This window comes from Lepidochelys kempii, chromosome 9, assembly GCF_965140265.1.
Source record: "Lepidochelys kempii isolate rLepKem1 chromosome 9, rLepKem1.hap2, whole genome shotgun sequence".
NCBI classification, from domain to species: Eukaryota; Metazoa; Chordata; order Testudines; family Cheloniidae; genus Lepidochelys; species Lepidochelys kempii.
In genome coordinates, this window is record NC_133264.1 from 76,357,681 (window position 1) to 76,384,829 (window position 27,149).

The 27,149-nt window shown below is 41.7% G+C and overlaps 2 protein-coding genes across 2 annotated transcripts in view; both read right to left on the reverse strand.

Moving 5' to 3' along the window:
* The window catches only part of LOC140917662 (putative P2Y purinoceptor 10), a 30,850-nt gene extending 10,152 nt beyond the window's left edge, over positions 1-20,698 (reverse strand). Inside the window, exon 1 of the mRNA XM_073360940.1 lies at positions 20,681-20,698. The gene's annotated coding sequence lies outside the window, so the exon portion shown is untranslated. The remainder of the gene's footprint in view (positions 1-20,680) is intronic.
* On the reverse strand, positions 6,282-19,790 carry P2RY10 (P2Y receptor family member 10). Its single transcript, XM_073360941.1, is given in 3 exon segments — positions 6,282-9,646; positions 19,653-19,763; positions 19,766-19,790. Coding segments are annotated over 3 exon segments (1,161 nt in total). The 3' UTR covers positions 6,282-8,621.
* Positions 20,699-27,149: the final 6,451 nt, after the last annotated feature.

Consider the following 27,149-nt stretch of genomic DNA (forward strand, 5'->3'; position numbering starts at 1 on the left):
AGAGTAGCAGCCGTGTTAGTCTGTATTCGCAAAAAGAAAAGGAGTACTTGTGGCACCTTAGAGACTAACAAATTTATTTGAGCATAAGCTTTTGTGAGCTACAGCTCACTTCATCGGATGCATTCAGTGGAAAATACAGTGGGGCGATTTATATACGTAGAGAACATGAAACAATGGGTTTACCATACACACTGTAACCAGAGTGATCACTTAAGGTGAGCTATTACCAGCAGGAGAGCGGCGGGGGGAGGGGGAGTTCCACAAGTACTCCTTTTCTTTATATAGATCTAAGTATTTCAAAATGAGTGAAAGGTGTGAAATTTTGGTTTAGCTTCCATATCCAAAATATATGATGGTTTATAGCTTGAATGTTCTAAAAGTACTCTCATCTTATACAGGCATGTAATGTCCAGTGTTGTGTATTCCAGATATAGCTTTCTCTTCTCTGCCTCATTCAATTCCTTTTCCATGTGTGTATAAGATATCCTTTCCTTAAGCATGGTACTGCATGCAGAGGTGATGACATATTACTTTCTGGGTTGTCAGAAAATGGCATGTGTACATTGCAATATGAGTTACTATCAGTTGCATTGTTTCCTGCTGAATGTTGTGATATGACGATGTACATCACATATCATGTCCCAGCATCTGCAGAGATAACATGGCAGCACTGTAGAGCTGGCATAGTGCTCCCAGTTCTTAGTATAGATGCTGACCAAATTGAAATATATTCTTTCCCTTGCTATATCCTGTTGGGTGGGTCACTCAAAACAAGCAGATGCACACTGGGGTACCAAGATGGAAGGAGAAGAGGGAAAGGTATAATCTACAATAATTTGTTGCTTAAATCCTCTGGCAATTGCTGTGGGGCAAATCCTGATCCCAATGCATTTGAACACACAAAATCCTTAAAGCAGTGGTTCCACCATGATTCCTCTGTGCAGGGGAAGGTAACAGCTACAGTGAACAGGCATTATTGGGTCCAGTCCTCCATGGCCCATGAAGCGGTGCTTCATGGTGGATCTCTCTGCGGCAGTAGAAAATAGCTGTCGGGGGAAGAGTTGTCTAGATGAAGTGGGAATGTAGCCTGTACATTTGCAACTACATGGATCCACTAGCCCAAACCTCCAAGTGGGGGAAGAGGCAGCCCCAAGTGTGAACTTGCTTTCTGCAGCCTGCACAAGGGAAAAGCTCTATGGTGACAAGAGCTTTGTGCAGGTCCATGGTTCGGCCCTAAGTGCTTATATTTTAAAACTCATAGACAGATCTATGGAGTCCTGAATTATTCCTGCTTGTTAATCACTTCAATTAAATCTGTATATGAATAAGAGTCAGCAAAGTCATGAGCTTCCTGCACTGACTGGAAGCTTCGAATCTCAGTGTTGGGAAAACAGTGATCAGGTTTACAAATTCAAAATTTGTTTTCTGTGCATCTTCTCCAGTATTTGCTTCAAAGTGGCTGTTTCAGCAAAGAAATGGCGCACTCATTCCCTAAAATGTCCACAAAAACCAAAGGGGTGGGAACACAGTCGAACTGAGAGAGTTTTAAAATGTGGGCTTTTCCCTTGTAGTTGTATTTTACCTCTTAGTTTATTTTGCCCTCTGAAAACTTTTCACACATTCTAGGTCATTAAAAGCATCACAGAATGCACTATTATGTGACATCACTGACAACCAAAGTTACACAGGTTGACAATCTTGCCCACAGATATTAATTTTAAAAAGCCATTGCCATACATTAAAGTGTATAATTATTTCTCTTCTAATGGACTGAATAAACTGTATATATGTTTTTGCATAACTATCCTTGCTTAAGTATAGTTCTGCACAAGTACACGGTTTACAGGGTATAACCTCTGCTTTTATAAACTCTGACAGAAGGTACAAGGAAGTTTAAAGTGGCAGTGAAATTAAATGTATGTCTTTTGAGCCTATAAACTGGTATTCTGTGGGCAGAAGGACAAATACATATCGACATTTCTCTAAACGGAGAACATTTTTACATATCAAACAGGATGCACCTGAAGGATGTATGTAAAACAAAGTTGTACTTTTCTGAAGTAAGGGGTTTTACTCACATCAAGTGAAATTCACCACTGGGGAAGTCCTGGCATGAAGCCCATGCACTACTTAGAGCCCACTTAATGATTTTCATGAGTCAAGTGGTGCATATGCCTTGTATAGATCCTCTGACAAGGGGTGAAGTTCACCATAAATTATATAAACAGTGTTTACAGAAGTGGCATTCATTTAGACTTAGATTTGTTTTAAAGTGAGTAATGGCCAAAGTTATTCTTTACCTTTTGGATTTTGACACTTGCACACACTTTGGGTCAGGGACTGCAGAATTACCAACTTCAAGCATTCACAAATCACGAGTCAGGCCCCACAAATCATGAGATCATCTTAAAAAGCATGAGATTTTAATAAATAATTAAATATGGGGTTCTTTTTATTTACCTAATAGGTGATGAGCTTGTAGGGTGCACTCAGGGCACATTTTCAGAGTTTTTCTCTGCAATAAGAGCTAGAAACTTGCATTTTAAAAAATAAATAAAGCTGAGATTCTCACTAAAACCCTTGACTCCAGTAGCAGCAACTTGAAGAAAAACACCAAATAGTGTGACATCCATAATAAAATTGTCAGTTGGCAACACTGCAACGTTCTCTGAAATACTGGTAGTATTTCACCAGGTACTACTGAAATAAAAGGGCACGTCAGGTGAGGGATCGTGTATCAAACCTGCAAGGAACAAGCCCTCTCATAAGTAGCCTTTAGGTGTAGGTATTTTCTAGGTAAGGCATGGGTATAAGTTAAGGCAGTAATGTAATGAGCCTACAAGACATGTAAGACAATAGCTTAGCTAAACAAGGCATAAGGCCCCAAAAGCCTTAGCATAAGCAGCTAACCAGGAGTAACCATAGATTGTAATATATCACAAGATAGAAGGCTGGAGTGACTAAACTGCTGACAGGTAACCCCAAGTTTACTAGTTTGTACCTGTTTGTGATATTTTATTTTAGGAACATCAACAGATGTCTGACCACAAGAATGCCCTGGTAACTAATGATGTATATGCTAATAAGCTTGAGGCAAATGGACTCATAACCTATGGGAGAAGGGCACCCCAACATTAATATAGTAAGGAAGTACAAATAAGGAAAAAGGGTACAACTCCTACTGACTATGCATTAGGCACAGTGGCATCAGCACAACACATTATAAAAGTTGTATTCCGGCCTGTATGCATTGGGGAAAGGTAACTCCTGGAAGATGCCAGGATGACAGCCACTGGTGATGCTGACGCTGACTAACACTTCGGGTCTTTTTTCAAGCGATGGTGTGAGCATATGGATGCTCAGACACACATTCTGTGTTATGTCTATCTACCTTGCTGGGTTGGAGTGTTTGTAACTTTACTAACTGTGTTAATAAAATATTATAAATACAGAAGGTTTTTCTTAAGCATGAGTGTTGTAACTGTGCACATCAGGGTTTCCAGCCGAACAGAAATGCTCAGAATACTGGGTCTGATCTTGGGACAAGAACCTACCAAACCTCAGAGTTTTAATTGGAAATTCTTAAGAAATCAATAGATCAAGCAACTCGTGCTAATAATCAAAATGTCCGTATACATAACACTTGGGTGACCAGACATCCCAATAAAATCGGGACTGTCACAATTTTTAGTTCTTTGTCCGGCATCCCAATATTGCGGCTTTGGCCTCTCCAGTGGTTTTTTGTTGTTGTTTTTTTGCTTTGACAACTCGGCTCCAGCCGCTTGTTGTTGTTGTTGTTGCTTCCCCCATGTGTTCCGATATTTTGTCCGTTTCATCTGGTCACCCTACATAACACAGATCATTACCTGTTCCTATTGGACATTTTTTCACCCAACAAGCATTCACCAGTGAAGGAGTGTCTTATTGCATTGCTGTTGCTGACCTTCCACACCCTTTGATAGCCCTGGTGATATGTGATATATTTTTTATCTATGTGAGCAATTCAGAGAACTTGTTACGTTACTTGGATAGTGGCCAGTTCTTCAACCCGGACTCTACATTAAGTTTTCTCTAGCAGTGGGGTGAAGGTGAAAAGTTCCAGATTTCAACTACCCAAAGTTTAGATCTGATCAGACCCAGGATTTTGGAGTGGGCTCATCTCTGGTTTTCTGAGGAGTCACTGATGAAAGCTAGTTGATTTTGGGGGAGGGTCATTTGTTTTGTTTTTTTGGTGTATTTCTTGAGGAAACACAAAGCCATCTTAATTGCCATGCACTCACTGGGGAGCCCAGGAGCAAGGATGTAGACAGTCCATGAAAGGAATCCTCACAGAATGGAACATGGCAGATTCCCTGGAATGCTTTCTACTGTCACAATACTATAATCCTAGCTTGGTACCAGGAAACTGACTATGAAAGCAATTTTCAGATTGCATATGAAGCAAACTTACTATAAAAGGAGTGGAGGAACTGACAAGTAAACCTACTGATGCAACCCACAAGGTCTCACCCATGGGACGTGTGGTTCTAGATCATGTGATTACCATTTCCATTCGTAAACCACCATCTCTCAACCAAGTAGGCAGTGGAAATGCTGTACCCCTTGAAGTGTGAGCCATACTAACCAAAAGGGTCATGAGGCCTGGGCCTAAGGAGCAAATGAGTTGGGGATACTGTTTAATGTTTTAAGTCTAAACCGAATAAAAACCTTTTAACTCCTGATTTTTACTTTCAAATTTCAGAGCAAAAGGAAATCAGTGCAAATCTGTAGATGGGACTTTCCAGAAGTGGGAGGGGAGAGAAGTCAGGTGTTTTCCCATGGGGAAAGACATAAGTCTCATGTCATATTCAAATACTGGTGTGGACTGTGATATATGACAGGAGTCACTTTTACTTTAGTCTATATAGAGTCAATATATGATCTCTTTCAAGTCCATTATGCAAGCCAGAGAGTGAGGCAGGCAGAGAGAGAGGAGCAGCGGCTTTGAGAAGAGGCTGGTGCACTGGGAGTGCGGTCACAGTGGAAGGGGAGATTATCCCTTGCAACGGCTACCGAGCTGTTAGCCTTTAGAGCAATGTAGGCCCATAACCCACAGGAATCAGGTCAGAGAGCACATCAGTTTACCAGTGTTGAGGAAACTTTTTAAGAAAATACACTTTTCACCTGAAGACCTATAAAAAGCAAGTGAAAAAGAAGAGACAACATGTCAGAAGCTATTACTGGAATGGCTGCTCTAAGACCATGATGAAAAAAAATGGCAAGAGATCTCAAGTCTCACAGACAAGAAGCTTCTTCTTCAGTTCTCCTTCTGGCACTCAAAAAGGGCCTTTGGACAACAGGGCAAGAATAAGAATGGGCAATTTTATTTGCTGCCACAGAAATTGTAACATTAAGAGAAGTCATCAAAATTCTCTGCAGAGCAAATAAAAGCAGACGTTCTCCCTCGAGAGATCAGCCTGTAACTTTGTTTTTCTATAGTTTAGCAATCTCCACTTTATTTGAAGCAATGTTAATACATTTTTTAAAATCACAGATTCTGATCTTCACAGATTGTCACTCCAAATACGGACCCTTTCACTGCTGAGGCCTTGTCTTCACACAAAAACTCCACTGCTTTAACAATACTGCTGTAGTTAAAATAACATAACCCCCGCTGGGGTCTATAGCCATATAAAAGTGCTGATACTAGTTCTGCTATTCAGGGGTGTCATTTCCTGTGGCGCGGGGGAGTAGAAGGGAGAGGAACACCTTCTCCTCCATTGTCAGACTTTCCATAGGGCTATATGCTCCACTTCCTGCTCCCCACTCAAAGACTTTGCAGCTTATAACATAACCACATATAACATTCTATATGCTGACACAACTCTCACCCCACTCCAGAATTTCTCTGATATGATGGCCCTGTTGCTAGTCCTGCAGAAGAAAGGCAATAAGCAATACCGGTAAAAAGGAAATCCACACTAGGGGTTGCACCGATTTAACTATTTTGGTAGAAAATTCAACTTCCTAATAGAAATAGTTAAATTGGTATAAAAACTGTGTGTAGACAGTTTAAATGCAGCTAAGGTTGGTAGTAAACCAAATTTGTAGCCCTTTGCAGTCTTTGGCCTATATGAGTGCTGGCCCCAGTCCTTTTCTAAGGGCTTAAGTGGGACTTAATTTTTGCATTGGTCCTGAGCTGGCCTTCTCCACAGGGAAGAATTTCACTCATAGTGAATAGGCTGTTGGAACTTGCCAGCAAAACTGTATTGCAAATAACCAAGGATCGGAAAGCACATTGTTGTCTGAGACATTAACACACCTTTGTGGAACTTGTGTTACATTTGCAAAAGTGCATTTATTTTTAAAGCATGATTTTGCAAAGAAAATGGAAGACAAGCTGTTCAAATGTCATTGTGGTACCTTAAACATTTGTGTCTCCACCAAACAAAGCGCAAAACAGTAGCTTGAAGGAAATTACACAAAACACTTCACAATAGCTGACCAAGATATATAAAAATTCTCAGAGAAATAATTACAACTGTAGGCTGAATCCACATAGGGCAGTAAATTGAACAGTTGATTGCACAGGAGAAAGAAACTTGATTGACCAAAAAAAACTAATAAAAATTGCATTGTACAAGCTTGAATATACACTTAGGCCCAAACGACTTATGCATCTGTTTACATTTGTTTCAACGGGAGAACTTGTAATGCATAAAGTTAAGCGTGTGTGTACGTCTTTGGCAAAATACAGGGCCTATTTAAGGCAATGAAAGTCTTTCCACTGATTTCAGTGGGCATTGGACTGGTTACTTATTGAACAAATTTGTCACTAAGAAGCTAGAAATAATTCCCTTAATTAAAATATATTTCCTTGTTATGCATGTGAATACTGAAATATCCCTTTACAAATAGCTGCATGTTTATAAACTATAACATTTATCTTTAAAAAACAGTAGGTGAGCTACCTCGCTTATTGTCAATATAATGTAATCATTTGCCATTAAAGATAATACCCAGTGTAATCATTATTTAAACCCAAGCGATAGTCCCCACCCTCAGCCCCCTCAGACCTGGGAGACACTAAATGGAAAGGCAATTTTGGCTGGGCCAAAAAGAAATAAAATGAAATTCAGGTAGTTACACTTAAGTGTTTCAGCTACTTTTGTTTGTGTTTTATAGCTACACATAAGGCTTACTTTTGCAAGATGTAGATGCTGTTGCTGCTGCTTAATGACAATTTTTGTCTTAAAATTCATTTTGAAATCAACATGTTTACAAAGTGGATAAATCAGTACACACACATCTGACCGAATCAATCCCAGGTATAAGACCACTGAAGTCAGTGGAGTTACTCTAGGATGAATTTGACCCATTTTTAGTGGTGCTAATGTCTGCGTTCTGTGAAATAATACTTTGCAATTTGCTTGACTGTTTTAATAGCTAATGTATTTATGGGGGTACTCACACTGAGGTCACCATTAGAGCTGAGGGACTTATTAATTATTTACTCAATTAATTAGGCCTCTCTTTTTTTTTTTGCAGATCACTCTTTCTGCTAATTTATTTGTTAGTTGAATTTACTAAATCAATCTTTTTACAGCATGGACCAACTGCAAAGCGCTTAATGGAAGAGGGTCATATGCAACAGGGAACAATGGGGCCTGCAGTCCTGATGTGAAGGTCCTGCATCATATAGCACACTTTGACTGGAAGCAGCTGAGGAGGAGGCAGCTGGCAGCAGGTGAAGAGCCCACTCTTTGATGTACAGGCCGCACTGTTTGTGGAGGTCAGCTGAAGAACTTAGTTGCCGAGTCCTGACTTCTGTTATAGCACAGGCTGCTGAGGGAGGGCGTGAGGGGGAGGGGGAGGGGAAGGATACACAGACACCTATGTGTGACTAAAGAGAAGATGTTTGAGATGGAAGAGAAGGATATAAAGAAATGGAAGGAGAGAACAAGAAAAGATGGAAAGAAAATGTGAAATAGAGATACAAATGTGTTGTGAATAACACAATATGCTTAATTCCAACAGCAGGCTCTAGCAGTACAGGATTTTGATCCACTAGAGACACCATAGTGTAGACAGGGCAACTGTGTAGCTTTGGAAATGTGGTTGCCATATTGAATCAAGCTGCAAACCCTGAGGAGGCTCCACTCTGTGTCTCTGTGTGCTTTGACCTAATGCAAGCTTGGTTTTGTTTGTTAATTATTTCTCATGCTGTGCTGTATTTCTGTTGCAGAAGAGAAGTTGCTGAGAGGAGGGCACATTGGACCTCAGTGTTTGGAGTGTCTTTGGCTTGATCACAGAACCACACAAGTTAGGAAAGAGCTACTAGGTCAGTCAGGCCATCGCCCTGCAAAGGCAGCACTGGGCCCTACAGTATTTTCTAGTTCAGGTAGACCAGATGTGGCACTCCACCAGTTCACTCCAGTCAGGGGTTCTCCGGTCTCAAACACCCATAACATTTGACTGCTGATCTTAAATGAGTATTGTCTTCTATATTTCAAAAGACTTTCAGCATCACAAACCCCATCAAATAAAGCTGCAGGTGTTTCTATTTTACCGATTTGACTATAGAGTTATAGAGCAGTCCAAGATTTCATATGTAACTAGGTTAAAAAAAATGCTCATGGTTTTTATTCCTTAACTGACGAGGCGCTCTCCTTGCTCATCAGGCGACTCCTGATGATTGCGCTGCTGTGTCTTGATAACTGATCCTGAAATTCTGATGTTGTAAAGAAGTACAGGATTGGATCCAAACAACAGTCCAGGCTTGCCAGGCTTAAGCAAAAGGGCTGAGAGTAAAGAGTGCTTCGGCGTATGGCACAGTGTGTAATAACATTCTCTTTCACCATCATGTAGAAGAAGAAGTTTATGTGATACGGTGTGAAACATACAAAGAACACAGCTGCACACATAGAAACCATGCGTAAAGCTCTCCGTTTTTCACTGGCATTTTGCAAAGGCATTTCATATTGCTGAAGTGACTCTTTTGTTTTCCAGGTACAGTATACAATAATAATTAGAGGGCCCACAAATCCTAAAAGCTCAGCTATCGTTACCATAATCACAGAAGCTGTTTTACTGTCAATTTTCCTGACTCCGAGATCTGCAAAGCAGGAATTTGAATGGTTGGTTAAGTCAGAGTTTCTCATAACTGGAAATGGTAAGCAAGCAGCCCCAACCACAATCCATACCACAGCACTAATGGCGACGTCATACCTGCGCTTCCAGTCTTTGGCTTTGAATGGATGGAAGAGGAAGTAGTACCTTTGAATACTTATGCAGGTAAGGAAACAAATGCTTGCGTACATGTTGAGATACTTCAGGTAGAAACATAACAAGCAGAGAAATTTTCCAAAAGGCCACATGTGGTTTATATAATAATATATTCGTAGCGGTAACGAGAGAATGTGAGCAAGATCAGCTACAGCCAAATTAATCATAAAAATGACAGCTTTGTTTTTCTTACTGATGAAGCGACATAAAACCCATAGTGCAGCACTGTTTGCCAGGAGGCCAGGTATGAATATTATGGTGTAAGTGGTTGCGTATAGAGAGTTTTTAAATGTTATATTAGGATCAGCACAGTTTTCTGAAGATCTGTTGCTCTGCATCTTGAGTGTGTCTGAGCAATCATTTGGGACTGGATGGAAGATTTCTGTAAAGAGTAAAAAAATAATCATAACATCTAGCTCTTACATAGCATTTTGCATCAGTAGATCATGATCCCCATTTTGCACATTGGGAAACTGAGGCTCAGGGAGGTAAAAGTGACTTGCCTAAGGTCTCCTAGCCAGTGAGCGGCAGAGTCTGGAATGGAACCCAGGTCTCCTGAGTCTCAGTCTACTGCTCTAGCCACGAAGTCACGGTGCCTCCCAAAACAATTGCTGTAAAGGCAAAGGCAATGCAAGATTGATCAATATTATTATTTCTTCACGTGCATTACTTATATTAGTACATTTAGTAGAATTACAGTCTAGAACATGTCCTCTGTATATCTCCTTCTCGCTCTTCAATGCTTTTTCACAAGCAGTAAGATACTTTGGGGGTTATGAAACCTCAAAGACTATTTCCCTCTATCTAAGGTATTTACCTTGTCCCCATTACCATAGTATCTGAGCACCTTACAATCAATAATGCCCTGGTGAGCTAGAGAAGTGCTATTACCCCCATTTTACAGCAGGGGAAGTGAGGCACAGCAAGACTAAGCAACTCAGCCAGGGTCACACAGGAAGTCTGTTGCAGATCAAAGAATTGAAGTTGGGTGTCCCAAGTATCCAGTGCTTAATTGCTGGAGCTCAAGCAATTTTTTACTTTCATAAGTGATGCAGCAGGTCCAGAGGTGCCAGGACTATGAACTGCCAAGCCTACAGGTGCTGGGGCTCCGCCCTGGCACAAATTAAGCACTGCAAGTATCAGTCTAGTTCCCTAATCACTTAATCATTCTTCTCTAAGTGAGCCAGGTCCATGTCACTGAAGCAGCAATGGGACCCTGACAAAGTCATAGCCATCAGTGAAGATGGGATTGATTGCTACCCAGGCTAGAAAAAGTCCTTATCTCTGACAGCCCAGGATAACCTACAGTCTGGGCTAGACAAATGGAATTTACTTTCTTACTGCTCACCAAACACGTTGAACTACACTTAAAATGTGGTCATCCTGGGTCTCCCCATCACCGCAACACAAATCTGGGCCATAATTTTTAATTGAGCTGTTTAATTTTGAGATGATACTTTCCTTTTTCAGACTCTCCTTTGATTCAAACTTCAGACTGATCAGGGTGGGGTGAGGAATTTCCAATTAAACTGTTAAATTAGTACTTTTCCTTCTTTAAACCAAACTGGGATTTCTCCTCAGAGGGGGTAGTACAGGCAGGAAAAGTTCAGTTTGGGGATATTCCTGCTAACTCAAAATCCTGGGTGAGTTGCTTTACCAGCTCATCCAATGTAAGGGTAAAAATGAAGACTGGCTTCCTGTTTCCATGTAAATGTCACGGAGTGGCTGAAGAAAGAGACGAGATTCCCAGATGCTTTTCTACATTCCTTCCATGGCTCCACTCAGGGAAGTCCCTGGCAGCAGGATTTTATTGTCGCCCTTTTGCCAGGAAGTGTGGCGCACCAGAGGCATGGAGCCAGTATGAAAGCACAGGTTTCAGAGTAGCAGCCGTGTTAGTCTGTATTCGCAAAAAGAAAAGGAGGACTTGTGGCACCTTAGAGACTAACCAATTTATTAGAGCATAAGCTTTTGTGAGCTACAGTCGAGCTGTAGCTCACGAAAGCTTATGCTCTAATAAATTGGTTAGTCTCTAAGGTGCCACAAGTCCTCCTTTTCTTTTTATGAAAGCACAGACTTTCTGCATGGCAGTTGCAGGCCTTCTGCTGATTCCCATTCCCCTATGATCCACGAGAATCCATTGGATCTTCTAGGTATCCCAATAGAATGACGATGGAGGGATTCTATGAGGAAAGTTTCTCCACCTTAGTTCCCTGGAGGGAGTTTTACTATGAGGATATAGCATTGGGGATATTGATTCACTGCCAATGACTCATTTTCTGCAAAGTACCACCTACAGGAGGCATCTGCCAGCAGAAGTGTCTCTGTAAGTAGATGCTAGCCTGGTAACTTGTAGCATGTTACTCATACATGAGTAAGAAGCAGATGGTCTACTACAGGGTATGATCCAAATTCACCATTGGCCTGCTTATGCCAACACCGCCTATGGCCACCCGTTTTCTGTGCCAGCAGGCCCTGGGAGCAGCAGTTGTTGCTTACTCTCTTTTTTGCCCTTCATTTGAAATGTGTTTCTATTCCTCTGGCTTTTCTTTTCTCCTGGTCTTAAACAGTAGCCCAGCAACGGATTAACGCCATACAGCACTAACAGCCACCACCTACACCCCACCCAGGAAACAGCCCACTGAAATGGCTGACTGAGATAAGTGGGAGTTAGGCCTTTTTTGAAAATACCACTGATCCAATCCGCATCTTTAGGCATCTAAATACCTTTAGCAATCTGGCCCATGGACTGCTGTTGTTACATGAACTTCAATTCCATTGACCTGAAATTAAATCAAAATGGGGTATTTCGGTTTCAGTCCCTTTGCATGCAGATGCCCCTAGATGCAGTTAGCTTTCATTACATTTTACATAATAACTAAGGAATTAGAGTTCATAAGCACTTTTGATGTAATCAAGCACAGCCTCCTGGCTCACCAGCGAGACCGCTCCGACTGCAGGTCTTAAAAAGAACCCATGTATTAAATAAGCATCTGAGAAAACATATTACCATCCCTGCTTCAGTAAAGTATTGTCTGCATACAAGTGATTTCCAGTAACGCAGCCTTCATTTCCTAATGGCAAAATATACCTTCTTACAAGCACTCCAGACATGAGGAAATTCCTGTCCCTCAAAGGGTTTCTCACTGGTTGAGTTGCTCCTTGGCTGATTAGAATCGTGTTTTCTCAGCTAAAAGATATAGGACCAGAATGATGCAGGTCTAGCATTGCTGATAGTTAGAGAATAATGGCATTTTTGTGCCACAGTTTTCATCTCATCCTATAATCTGTTCTTCAATTGGCCACAAGGTGTCAGATTTGACAACCTTTCATTTCTTTTTGCCTTTTCTTTGAGAGAGATTTCTAACTCTGGTAAGCGAAAATAAGGTGTTGAGATACTATGGTGTTGAGGGCCACATAGACCCCTAGATAGATATGGTATGACTACTTTTAAATGATGTTTTATTGGTTTTGTGTGTCTTAATGCCTTCTGGGATTGTCCCAAATTGAAAAGTTTGTGTTCTGATTTTTGACAATTGATACCAGAATAATTTCAGAGAAAAATCCCCTAACTTCTTGATGTTATAGTTAGGGGAAAGTCCTGATTTAGGGAAATTAAATAGATTCTCTTTGAATCAGAATAATTGTGACCACAGCTACATGGTTACAAAAATACCCTTAAAATGTGGTTGACAAAAAATAAAAATTAAACATCTGTATTAAATTAGCAATTGAACGATGGGCCTGTAAAAGGCTCTTTATTGATTTCAGTGGGCTCTGGGTCAGGCTCTATATGATGAAATATGGACTAAGGAGAGTGAAATGATTGGGAGTGCAAAATCATGGGTAACATTTATATGATAATAATGCTCAAGTATAGAGCATTCTCACACACCAATTCACTAGGCTTGCCACTAATTAATCACTTTATTTAAAACATGATAAAACTATCCTCTAAGCTAAAATACAGAAGGATCCTGTTAAACACCTGGCAGCACTGGACCCTCACTACAAAGCTACTGACAAAGCAAGGGCACCAACAGTATGTTGCATAGCACAGGTGGCAAGCTAACATATTCCATTCAACTATATTTTTTCCCTTATAATGAAGACATATCACAGTAGTTTGGAAGTCACAAGAGGACAGTGAAAGCCTCTGCTAAAACAAATTCCTACTGGATCATTTTCTTCAGAACATGCCATTTCAATAAAATCAATAATGAATAAATACAATATTGATGTTTGCTTAATTGATTTGCATTTGTAAGACTGTGGTAACAAGGAAGGAAATGGTCTGTACTGGTACACACTATTACTTGGTTACTTGTAGACGAAAGTCTGCAAAATATTATTTCCATGGCAATATCAAGAAAGGAATGGTCAACCTGAGACCAACAAGTGTAGGACTGTCATTCCTTGACTCTGCTGTTTTTTGGGGGGCCATCAAGTGGTGTCCAGACACTAGAACTGATTTAACTATGTTGCAAAATCCTCCCTGTAGAATTGCCCCTCTGTGAGTGTTCCTGTATCTTGCACATTGCTGGGGTCACAATGAAAACAGAAACCCTCACAGTCAGCAGTGAAAAGCTCTACAGCTGAATCAAAAGGAAGGCTTCCCCTGGCTGAATGCTTAGCTGTGATAAATATGTATGTCTTACAGTGTTGTGACGCATGGCTAGAAAGGGTTAACAGCTTGCAGGCTGAATGACCCAAAGCTCACCTTTAAAGTCATGTTAGACAGATATGCAAATGATAATTAGAGCCATTCATGCTAAATGGGCTAGAACTTTGAAATCCAAACCTATACTGTTAGAAGTAATACTAATTGTGTGTACCTTAGATGTCACCTGTAAACAGACAGTTCCTGTCTGTCACTATAACTATTGATTCAGAGATCAAAAGGGAATATTAACATTTGGATGAATCTTGGGTAAAATAATGTCATTGTCTATATTTGAAGTTTGTAATAGACTGCCTAATGGATAAATTGACCTGTGTTAATTTGTGTAACTAATTACTGGTAGTGTTCAGAAAGCAAAAGGTTACATCAAAAGCCTATTGTTTAACCAGGACTGTGCGGTCAAGTGGATGCTAGAACACTGTATAAAAGATCCTTGGGTCCTGATTTTGTCATCTCAGATCTGCTTAGGCTTCATCAGGGGAAGTTTGAGCCGCAAGACTGAGGTCCCAGTTATGCTGGTACGCCCTGAATATGAGATCTGGACATTGGACTATAACCTATGAACTATTTCTGAAAGAACTCTTTGCAGCTACAAAGCTCACCATCTATGCTGTGAATCTGAACCTCAATGCACTGAGCTCATGTCTGTATGTATATTGATCTTTTAACCATACTCTCTCTCTCTCTCTCTCTCTTTTGTTTTTTAATAAATGTTAGTTTAGTTAATAAGAATTGGTGATAGCGTGTATTTGGGTAAGATCTGAAACATTCAGTAACTTGGGAGGTAATGTGTCCAATCCTTTGGGATTGGTAGAACCTTTTCTTTTATATGATGAAATAAGATGTACAGAAATTGGTACCATATTTGATGTGGGTACCTGGATGGAGGCCTGACGCTGGATCACTTTAAGGGAACTGTGTTGTTTTGACTTCTGAGTAACCAGTAAGGTAATGAAGAATCTGTTTTATGCCGGCTTGGTAAATCTAAGTATTGGAATATCCACAAGCTTTATGGGGATTGTCTGCCCCATTCTTTGCAGTTTACCCTAATTGAGTGACCATAGCTGGCTGCCCACAAGTGTCAATATGAATCAAATGTCCACTAATGTATTCCATTATTCCACTATGCAGTGTAGTTGTAGCCATGTTGGTCCCAGGAAATTAGAGAGACTCATAACTCATAGACTTTAATGCCAGAAGGGACCCACAGTGTGGGGAGGAGGTGAGCAGCCATCAGTGGTTAAGGACTGTTTAGAAAAGCTGGACATACACAAGTCCATGGAGCTGGATGTGATGCATTCGAGGGTGCTGAGGGAATTGGCTGATGTGATTGCAGAGCCACTGGCCATTATCTTTGAAAACTCATGGTGATCGGGGGAGGTCCCGGACAATTGGAAAAAGGCAAATATAGTGCCCAACTTTAAAAAAGGGAAGAAGGAATGCTTAGAGGAGCGGAAGTGGATCAGGAACAGTCAACATGGATTCATGCCTGACCAACCTGATTGCCTTCTATGATGAGATAACTGGCTCTGTGGATATGGGGAAAGTGGTGGACATGATATATCTTGACTTTAGCAAAGCTTTTGATACCGTCTCCAACAGTATTCTTGCCAGCAAATTAAAGAACTATGGATTGGATGAATGGACTATAAGGTGGATAGAAAGCTGGCTAGATTGTCGGGCTCAGTGAGTAGTGATCAATGGTTTGATGTCTAGTTGGCAGCCAATATCAAATGGAACCGGCCCCAAGCGTCAGTCCTGGGGCTGGTTTTGTTCAACATCTTCATTAACGATCTGGATGATGGGATGAATTGCACCCTCAGCAAGTTTGCAGATGACAGTAAGTTGTGGGGAGAGGTAGATAAGCTGGAGGGTAGGGATAGGGTCCAGAGTGACCTAGACAAATTGGAGGATTGGGCCAAAAGAAATCTGATGAGGTTCAACAAGGACAAGTGCAGAGTCCTGCACTTAGGATGGAAGAATCCTATGCACTGCTACAGACTGGGGACTGACTGCCTCAGTGGCAGTTCTGCAGAAAAGGACCTGGGGATTACAGTGGACAAGAAGCTGGATATGAGTCTCATAGACTCATAGATATTAAGGTCAGAAGGAACCATTATGATCTTCTAGTCTGACCTCCTGAACAGTGCAGGCCACAGAATCTCACCCACCCACTCCTGCAATAAACCTCTCACCTATGACTGAGCTGTTGAAGTCCTCAAATCATGGTTTAAAGACTTCAAGGTGCAGAGAATCCTCCAGCAAGTGACCCTTGCCCCATGCTGCAGAGGAAGGCGAAAAACCCCCAGGGCCTCTTCCAATCTGCCCTGGAGGAAAATTCCTTCCCGACCCCAAATATGGCGATCAGCTGAACCCTGAGCATGTGGGCAAGATTCACCAGCCAGATACCCAGGAAAGAATTCTCTGTGGTAACTCAGATCCCACTCCATCTAACATCCCATCACAGGCCACTGGGCCTATTTACCATGAATAGTTAAAGATCAATTAATTGCCAAAATCATACCATCTCCTCCATAAACTTATTGAGTTTAATCTTGAAGTCAGATAGGTCTTTTGCCCCCACCTGCTTCCCTTGGAAGAGTGTTCCAGAACTTCACTCCTCTGATGGTTAGAAACCTTCATCTAATTTCAAGTCTAAACTTCCTGATGGCCAGTTTATATCCATTTGTTCTCATGTCCACATTGAGTCAGCAGTGTGCCCTTGTTGCCAAGAAGACTAACGGCATATTGGGCTGCATTAGTAGGAGCATTGCCAGCAGATCAAGGGAAGTGATTACTCCCCTCTGTTCGGCACTGGTGAGGCCACATCTGGAATATTGCATCCAGTTTTGTGCTCCCCACTACAGAAAGGATGTGGACAAATTGGAGAGAGTCCAGCAGAAGGCAAAGAAAATGATTAGGGGGCTGGGGCACATGACTTATGAGGCAAGGCTGAGGGAACTGGGCTTATTTAGTCTGCAGAAGAGAAGAGTGAGGGGGGATTTGATAGCAGCCTTCAACTACCTGAAGGGGGGTTCCAAAGCTAGGTTGTTCTCAGTGGTGGCAAATGACAGAACAAGGAGCAATGGTCTCAAGTTGCAGTGGGGGAGGTCTAGGTTGGATATTAGGAAAAATGATTTCACTATGAGGGTGGTGAAGCACTGGAATGGGTTACCTAGGGAGGTGGTGGAATCTCCATTCTTAGAGATTTTTAAGGCCCAGCTTGAGAAAGCTCTGGCTGGGTTGATTTAATTGGGATTGGTCCTGCTTTGAGCAGGGGGTTGGACTAGATGACCTCCTGAGGTCTCTTCCAACCCTAATATTCTATGATTCTATGATCATGATCATCTAGTCTGGCCTCCTGCACATTGCAGGCCACAGAACTCACCCATCCACTCCTGTAATAGACCTATAACCTCTGGCTGAGTTACTGAAGTCCTCAAATCATGATTTAAAGACTTCAACTTAGAATCCACCGTCTACACTGAAAGTGTCCCATGCCCCATGCTGCAGTAAAAGGTGACACCCCCACCCCCCTGCCCAGGGTCTCTGCCAATCTGACCCTGGAGGAAAAGTCCTTCCCATCCCTGAATATGGTGATCAGCTGGACCCTAAGCATTTCAGCAAGATTCACCAGACAGACACCTGGGAAAGAATTGTCTATAATAACTCAGAGCCCTTGTGACTTCCCCTGGTGTTATCTGGACCAGTGATCTGCTATGTCACTCCAATCCTCGACTCTGGGAGCCAGCCTTACCCTGCTCTTCTGTGAGAACCCCCACTCCTGGACTGTTGATGCATGCCTCTAGCATGTAAGCTGCTTGGATTGTGCAACCGAATGACGCTAACCTATATCTCCGGTCCCACCCCTACTAGCAGTCACAGACTGACTACATACCATTGTAGGCAATGTCATCACACCAATCCCCTCCCAGACACACCCCTAGAAACCTCCCTCTTGCAGTGTCCAGTTATGCCCCGGATGCTGCAAGCTTATATCAGTTCGTCAATTTAACAAATATATTTATATGTACCAGGCTTGTTATCCCAAGGGGAGTCTCTGACATGCTTCAAACCAAATGCACTGCTTTAGGTAGAATAAACAAAGAAATGTATTAACTACAAAAGATATATTTTATGTGATTATAAGCCAAGCACAACAAATCAGGTTTGGTCAATGACATGAAAGCAAAACGCATTCTAAGCTGATCTTAACACTTTTGTTGCCCTTACAAACTTAGGTGCTTCTCACCACAGGCTGGCTGGTTGCCCTTCAGCCAGGCTCTCCCCTTTGATCAGAGCTTCAGTCATTTGGTGGCGGTGTTTGTAGATGGGGGTGGAAGAGAGAGAGAGCATGGCAAATGTCTCTCCCTTTATCATGTCCTTTCTTCCCTCTTGGCTTTGTCCCCCTCCCCGCCTTCAGAGGCAGGTGAGCATTACCTCATCGTAGTCCCAAACTGACCAAGAGAAGGGGGGTGACTCACTCAAGAGTCCAACAGATCCTTTGTTGCTGCCTAGGTCAGCGTACTTTATTCCTGTGAGGCTGGGCTGGGTTTGTCCCATACATGCCCTGATGAGGAGTGAACTGCCCCTCTGCTCTTGGAGAGTTTTTGCCTGGGCTTGTTTTAAGCCATGAGGACACATTTTCAGCCTCATAACTACATACATGAAATTACAACCTATAACATTACTATAACTACAATGCTCAGTGCATCATGAGCCTTCTGAAGATACCCGACATGACAAACTTTGCATTGGATACCACACAATCATATTATAAGGATGAACATAGGGGTACAGGGCATTCTCCTGCGGTACAGAGCATCACAGCCCTCTCCATCCAGTGTTCCATCACCTGCTGTTGGAGGATATTTGCTACTAGCAGCCACAGACTGACTACGTACCATTGTAGGCAATGTCATCACACCAATCCCCTCCATAAACTGATCAAGATCAGTCTCGGAGCCAGTTAGGTTTTTACCCCCACTGTTAACGGACTACTCCTATCTTGTTTGGTCCCTTACAATATGTGTGAACTACTTACGCTAAACAATCTGATCCACTTGGCATTTTGCTGTGACACAAGGAGTGCCTTTCCCAGACCTGAAGAAGAGCTCTGTGGGGTTCAAAAGCTTGTCTCGCTCATCAACAGAACTTGGTCCAATAAAAGATATTACCTCATCAATCATGCATCTCCATTATTCCACTGGTCACTGATACTGATAGGGAAAAGTTTGTGCCACTGTCCCCTCAGCACCCACACAAGTGCACGCACCTTCCCAGATATTTTGCCATAACATTTCTACCATGCTGGGACAAATTCATCATTGGTATGAAGTGGAGTAATGCCCAGGATGAATTTGGCCCATTTGCTCTGACAGGAGTAAAGTTCTGAGCACCATCCATTGAGCCATATTTCAACAATAGACTTTATGCCAGTGGTTCTCAACCTATTTACTATTGTGGGCTGCATACATGACCCACAATGTGTTATATGGGCCATATCCAATACTACCAGTATGGCCTGGAGGATTTCACATGGGCTGCAGCTTTGTGCTGACTGGGCCGCAGGTTGAGAACCACTGCTTTATGGCTCTTTAAAAGAAAAACCCAACATCCTTATTTCATATGCTAAAATCTCATGCTAAAGCTAAAGGTCTCTCCCGCTTGAGTCTGTGGCAAGACTGGCTTTGAATGCTAACTGACTCACCAAAAGAGGAATTCCCTTTACATTTACTTAGCTTTGGAACCCAGCTGTGCTGCTGAGTTTTGTCTGTAGTTACCTTCAGGATGCACAAACTGTTAGTCACCAGCCACCAGAGGATTGCACTATTAAATTCCCTCTCATCTCTAGCCACCTGTTGGAGTGATTGCCACAGTATTAAGGAGTCTTAAGTAAACCAGCTTTAGAAAGTGTGATTTAAATGCATCCATCAGAGATCAAGCTATGTCTAATCCAGTTTAATAATTGCAATCCTAATCCATGCTGCAGTTTCCATATCAGTGGCAACTGCCTCATAGTCTCTGAGAACATTGAGCCCCACCCTTTAGACTTTTGTCACATTGTGTTTTCCATCTCCAGCTCAAAGGAACACTATCATTCTGCACTCACAATTTAATTACAAAGCATCATAGATTACATATAAACAACAGCTAGAACAAGAAATCTTTTTAATCTAATGAAAATCCTTTGCTAGATGAAATAGAGGTCTGCTGGAATCTCCGTTACCATCAAATACAATTTAAAAATAAAAGATTTGTACTCATTTTGACTCAGAAATTACACCACAGAACAAACTAACCTCTTGTAACAAGATTTGATAGTAATTAAGGTACTATTAATTGCAAAAGCATAAAATTTCACTCTCTCTGACACCCGTGGTTTATTACAGCTACTACTTTAGCTCTTCCATGCTTGCAAAAAATGTGGCGGGCAAACAGATCAAATCACCATAGTGCTTTGGCCTGTGCTTCTGAAATCTCTGTCTGTATCTTTATCTTTATGGAAAAGCTATTTTGAGAAAACACTCATTGCAAATATTTTTTTACAATATAAAGTTAGTAAAACAAAGTGTGCTACAGCAAGCTTATCTCATTGTAATTTTCCTGCTTTGACAAGGGGACCTCCACAATGAAAAGCACAAGAAAAGCACTATTTTAATGTAGCATATTCCAACAGTGCAGGTTCATTAGTTTTTGTTTTAATATGTGAAGGGACAGCTTGAAAAACAGCCTTACCTTATTGCACAGCAATCCTGCTGATAACTGTAGACTTGTGCAGTTAGAAGAGGAAGTAAAATATGACTCTACACGCACTGCAGAAAGCTTGTTTACATCTAAGCAAACAACTTCAGTAATGACGCCACTGACTGGTTAACATAAGGTTAGACTGTGACCGCATCCAATGTTGCTGTAACAAATTTCACTGAGCACACATTAGGATTGGTGCACACACCTCAGACTATATACGTGCTTGAAATCAGGACGTGTCAGTCTCACGCACGTTGTGGTAACCTGTACAAAGTGCTTATCGCCTGAGGAGTGCTCACAACTCTCATTGTGATCCATTCCCACTAACTTCTACACTATTCCATTAGCTCTCATGAACTCTCTCTCCAGGACTGTTCCTGTGAAGCCTCCCAATGTCACCCTTCCAAGAGCCAGGCTGCCACGGAAGACCAGGCAGAGCTATCACCCAGGGAGAAAGCTCTTCTGTGGGCCAGGAGGGTTCCTTCCCCTGTAGGTCCCTGAGGCTGGGATTTGCACCTCCTGGCCTCCTCTACAGGCCTAACTCTGAGCTGATGTTTACAGAGTTCCCAGGGCCTCACCTCACTCTCGAAAGTGAAGTTAACATTTGGCCCAAGGTATTTATTTTTGGGGGGCGGGGGCACCTAGTCACAGAATGTATCCAGCTAGTGCCTTGTATTTGTCCCTGCTGTTTGTGCAGTGTTTATTTCTTGTTCCATGTGATTGTTATGTACAGGGCCTACTCCTGCTCCCACTGAAGTCAATGGCAAAGTTCCCAGCTGCCTCAGTGGGAGCAGGAGCTGGCCCATCAACCTTAATAGACAGAGAAATTAAAACAGTTTTAAATTTATGGTGGCAACCCAGCACTAGAAATGAGAATCTGTAACCATCCTGAAATGTGTCAGGCTAACAGGTGGAATCCGGACACCAGTGAAGTAAATGGCAAAACTCCCATCATTTCAGTGGGGCCAGGAGTTCACCCAAGATCACTGACGTTTAAAGTGTCAGAGGGCCCAATCCTGCAGTCCCTTTGGGAAGTCAGTGGAGTTTTGCCTGTGCAGGTGCTGCAGAGTCAGACCTGTGGTTTGTAGCATGTAACTGTCACTATGTGTCAGCAGTAAATGCTCTTCTGCATCCTGTTTAGGGCACAGTATTCGAGTACTGGCAAGAACATCCCAAGTTCTATTTTCTCATGGAACAACAATTTAGTCATTGATCTGTCAGCTCACAAGTCTAAGGGCCATACTGTATCTATACCTGATACGTACACAAGGGAGGATGAACGTTCAAAAGCCTTCCTCTCTTTCCCCCCTGCCTCACCTGAGTCCCCAGTACAATTCTTCCTCCTTGTGCTCTCAGGGTGCAAATCACCCAAAAGATGGAGCTTTGCAAAGGAGGTGGGTATAAGCCCGCCCTCTCCACATCAGCCATGGAGCTGGCGGGCCTCACCCCTTTCCACCAACAGCACACATACTGCACCTTTGCTCTGGGAACTGGGCGAATTATAAATTACTCTGGCTTTGTAAACACTCTGCCATGACTGATGCTTTACTGTTTGAGGCTAAAAAAGAGCTAAAAGTAATGGCATCTAATTCCACTAATACCCTTTAACCCGTAGATCTCTGGTTTATAAACCTCTCTGTTTCAAAGAGTTGTTGAGAAGGTTGGTAAGAACTGGAAATGTATTGTAAGAAGTTTGCTTTGCAGTTATTTGCATGACTTGGTTGAAGAGAGGTATCAATCCTTTGGACAGTACTGCGGCTTGTCTGCAAATCCTGTTTTTGGTTTTATTAAGTTCCTCACGAGAAGTGGGAACAAATTTACTTTTGGGTGAATTCCAACGAAGTTGGTTTTTAAATTAAATGACCTCAGAATACCCAGTAGTACAGAATACTGAGCAGAAAATATTTTGGAACAGCTATTTAGAAATAACTCACTTACCAAAACTGAGAAACAATTTCTAAAATGCAGATGTTATCAGCTCTATTTCACATGCTCTACAGTCTGCATGCTTACAGTTATAACCCCTCCTGGACCTCACGTTTGTCACTAACGGACTTGGTTTACTTGGGCAAAGGCAAACCTCTTTGTAGAAGAAAGACATTAGATTAATTACAGTTGCAATTGTTTGACTTACAGTTGTACAAATATAAAGGGAGTGGTTGAGTGATCCAGCGACTAACGGGTCTGAGTTCTGGGTTCTGTCACTAACTTTGCTGTGTGTCTAGTCACTGAGGGAATCTCAGAGCCCAGATAGACAGACTCAGGGTTGCAGGGCTCATGCTATGGAGTTAAAAATAGCTGAATAGACATTGTGTCTTGAATTATAGCTCAGTCTCAGAAGCCCAGGCTCCTTTGCAGGGGGTAGAGCAGACTCTAGCAGGCTGGAGCTTGCAGTAGGCTCTAGCTTAAATAAAAAATATATAATTGTTTAATACAAGCTCTTGTTGCTTTTAATGCAGAGAAGAACACAAAGTCTAGCTGACTCTGTTAGGGGGCAGGGATTCAAGGTGAGGGAATCATCCAGAGATAGAACACTCTGCATTCTCTTTCATGCTGATTTTACATTCATGCTTGTTTTCTGTGTTGCTTTCCATAATATAAGACTAAAAGTGCATGCTTTATTTATTGAAAAGGGAACAACATTAATGAGTTTTAGTTCATGTAAGTGTTTGGGGAATAGCAGTTTTTTTACGCAGATATGTATATTTTCACATGAACAAGAGGACTAACATATGAAGGAAAAATATTTACTCTTCTGATTTAAAAGTTACTGTTGTCCAATTAGGAACCAGACACAAAAACTCATGACTTACGTTAAGTCAAACACCATGGATAGTGAGTAATCAAAGTGAACAAATGCCCATAGCTTGAAATTTACTCACATAAACACTTTATCAAATGATTGTGAATAGCTAGTAGATATTTTTTAAATTGATCTGTTCACAAACAAGAAAAAGGCTAAATTTGTAATGAATGTTATTAATATTAAATCATTTGTCCAGTTCCACTAGAAATATTTGCTAGTGGTTTTTAGTATTCCAGTTATGTACCCATCAAGAACTACACAAAAACTGATACCAGGAACTGAAAATAATGCACTGATGTAAAAATGTATAAACATGTTTATTCTCAAATCCAGACCTGTACCCTAAAAGTAGAAAGCAGAGAAATGAATATACAAGGCAAGATAGCTAAAAGTCAGAATATGTGAACAAAATATAGAATCTCCAAATGGGTATGTGTGTTAGTGTTAAAGAAAAGAACAGATGTGTGGGTGTAGGCAAGCGAAAAACCTTGTAATGTGGGGTTCAATTTTTAATTTTTTTAGCTATATTTTTTTTAATGACAACTGAAAGCTTGTTGGTTTCCGCTGGACCTTTTATTAACAGGTATTGGAGTTATAGGTATCGTTAAATGATTGTATTGGTGATTCTCTCTGGCCAGGTTTTTCCTAGCCATAGTGCATGTGCATAGATTTTACTTTACTTTAATTTAAAGGGTACATTTTCAGATCTTAATTTACTGTATATACAGTACTTACGCTGCACAGAGCCCAGTTCTGCACTCCAGTAGCATACCCGTTCCCTCTTGTTTAATCACTGGGTATACCACTAGAGTAAAACGTCTGCAAGAGGTCCTATAAGTAGGGCCCTACCAAATCCACAGCCATATAAAATGTGTCATGGACCATGAAATCTGGTCTCCCCCGGTGAACTCTGCTCTTTTGTGTGCTTTTAGGCTATACTATACAGATTTCACGGTGGAGGCCAGAGTCTCTCAAATTGAGGATCCTGACCCAAAAGGGAGTTGCAGGGGGGTCACACGGTTATTTTACAGATGTCACAGTATTGCCACCCTTATTTCTTCATAGCCTTCAGAGCTGGGTGGCCGGAGCGTGGTGGCTGCTGACCAAGGGCCCAGCTCTGCAGGCAGCAGCGCAGAAGTAAGGGTGGCAAGGCAGTACCATGCCATCCTTACTCCTGCACTGCTGCTGGCAGCATCTCTGCCTTCAGAGCTGGGCCCTTGGTCAGCAGCTGCCACTCTCCAGCCACCCAGCTCTGATGGCAGCACCGCTGCCAGCAGCAGGGCAGAAGTAAGGGTAGTAGTACCGCACTGCGCCCCCCCCCCCCGCCCCACACACACACAATAACCTCCCCCACAGCTCCCGTTTGGGTCAGGACCCCTGCAATTACAACATCGTGAAATTTCAGATTTAAATATCTGAAATCATGAAATTGATGATTTTTAAAATCCTATGACCATGAAATTGACCAAAATGGTCAGTGAATTTGGTAGGGCCCTAGCTATAAGGTATCACAAAGCCATTTGTTCATATAAAAACTGTTGTGTAAGTAGTAATAATACTTATCTCTTATAGTAACTATGGACAGGACAAACTTCAAATACTTCAGAGTCTGAGCTAGATTCAGATGAACGCCCAAAATCTTGGATGCTTATCCAGAGTTGATTCAAACCACCTAAGCATCTTGAATCATCAGAATTGGGATGAAAATTCTGAGCCCTGAAGAGCAAAGCTTTCTCACAAGAAGTCTGGGACTTTTCTTCTGGTCCAGACAAAACTACCACACCATGAGAAGAGTTTTTTATTTGTGGTATTTTGGTACCTCTGGTTTGGGGCAGAAACTGGAAGTGGGAAAAACACGTAATATACACTCTCTGAAAAAGTTTGGTTTTAAATTGGATTCTAAAAATAGATGAAGTTTCATGAGGGGTCTTTATTAAACCTTATTTGACCATGCCTTATGTGACAGTCTGTATCCCTATGTCCACTCCTTTTTCAAGACTATGATAAATGCCGTACAAACTATGCTTTGTAAGGTATCATTTGAAAACTCATGATTTGCTGATCATTATTGTCCTGGTAAAATATGTCTGACCATATTGTACATAAAGTTACATGTATGATGTTATTGTTATATGTATGATGTTATATTGTTATATGTTATTGTTACATGTATGATGTTACTAAGACATATTCTAAATCTAGGGAAGCAGCTACAAACCAGTTCCTCAGAGACAAAAAGCAAACTGACACCTGAGCCAGGTGTCAAGGAAATCAAACGGACCATCACCTGGTTAAGTGGCCACACTTTGGCAGGAAAAAGGTATAAGCAAGAAATTTACGTCTTGGAAAAGAAACTGCTGGAGATTCCTGTCCCCACAGACTTTCTATCTCCTGAACCCCAGCTAGCAATGATTCTCAAAGAAGAGGAAAAGGTATAAAAATGGGGATCAAATGCCACAAATTATTCTGTCCTTTCTCTCTACCCACAGCAGCCACAACACCTGGAAGAGCAAAGGAAACAGCTCTGGCCTCGGGGAGGAATCCTGACTGAGAAACATTCAGCCAGAGTGCTAAAGCATGTGGTGAGAGAGCCTATTGCTTTGAATTCACTTAGTTTGTTAAGGTAGGTATTAGTTGTGTTTTATTTTTGTTTTCTGGTAACCAATTCTGGTTTTTATGCCTCATTACTTGTAATCACTTAAAATCTTTCTTTCTGTAGTTAATAAACTTGTTTTATTGGTTTAAGCTAGTGAGCTTGGATTGAAGTGTTTGGGAAATGCCTTATGAGGTGACAGGATTTATGCATATTATTTTCTATTAATAAAATGACGGACTTTACATGAGCTTGTGTTGTCCAGGAGAGGGCTGGGCAGTCAAGATGCACATTTCTGGGGGGGGAACGTTTGGGACTGGGACTTTGCTGGTGTTGCAGTGTAATTCAAGAGTGGCTGGCCAGAGCACTTTAGACAGTATAGCTGGGAGTAATTTGCATGCTAGAGGTTGTGTGTGAACAGATCTGAAGTAGTTGCTCTCACAGAGAAGCAATGTAAAAAGCACCTCGGTTGGAGAATTGAGGGGAAACAGCTGTTCAGCTGTCCAGATTGCACCCTGGGGAATGCCTTATCATCCAAAATCTCTTGCTGCATAGCATCAAGTAACCTGCATCTTTGGGAATGGACATACGATTTTTTTTAATGTCATGGTCTTCACACTAGTGAAAATGGGCAAACAGCAGCTAACCAACAAAATGTAATAGCAAATGGAACAGGTTGGTTTTAAAAAAGGAAAATCTCTTGATAAGGACAGCAAAAAGTTCAGTCCTGGTGAAAGAAAGCAAAGCATTCACAGAGAAACCAACTGAGGTAACACCCAGGATAAGGAGTTCAAAGGCAAATAGTTATATTTCAAGCACTATTCTGAACAGTTCCCATCCAGTAAAAGATTCCAAGGAGAGACTGATTCACTGGGGAAAACTGATGCACACAACTGTGTTTGGTACAAGATTTCACCAAGAAAACTGAAAACCAGCATTGACAACATCAACACACCAAAGCATCTAGCCACAAACCAACATGGGTTTTGTTGTTAGTCTGTGAAAAGACAGGAGAATCACACAGGGCATAAAATAGTCCAAGGTAACCAAGTTTTCTT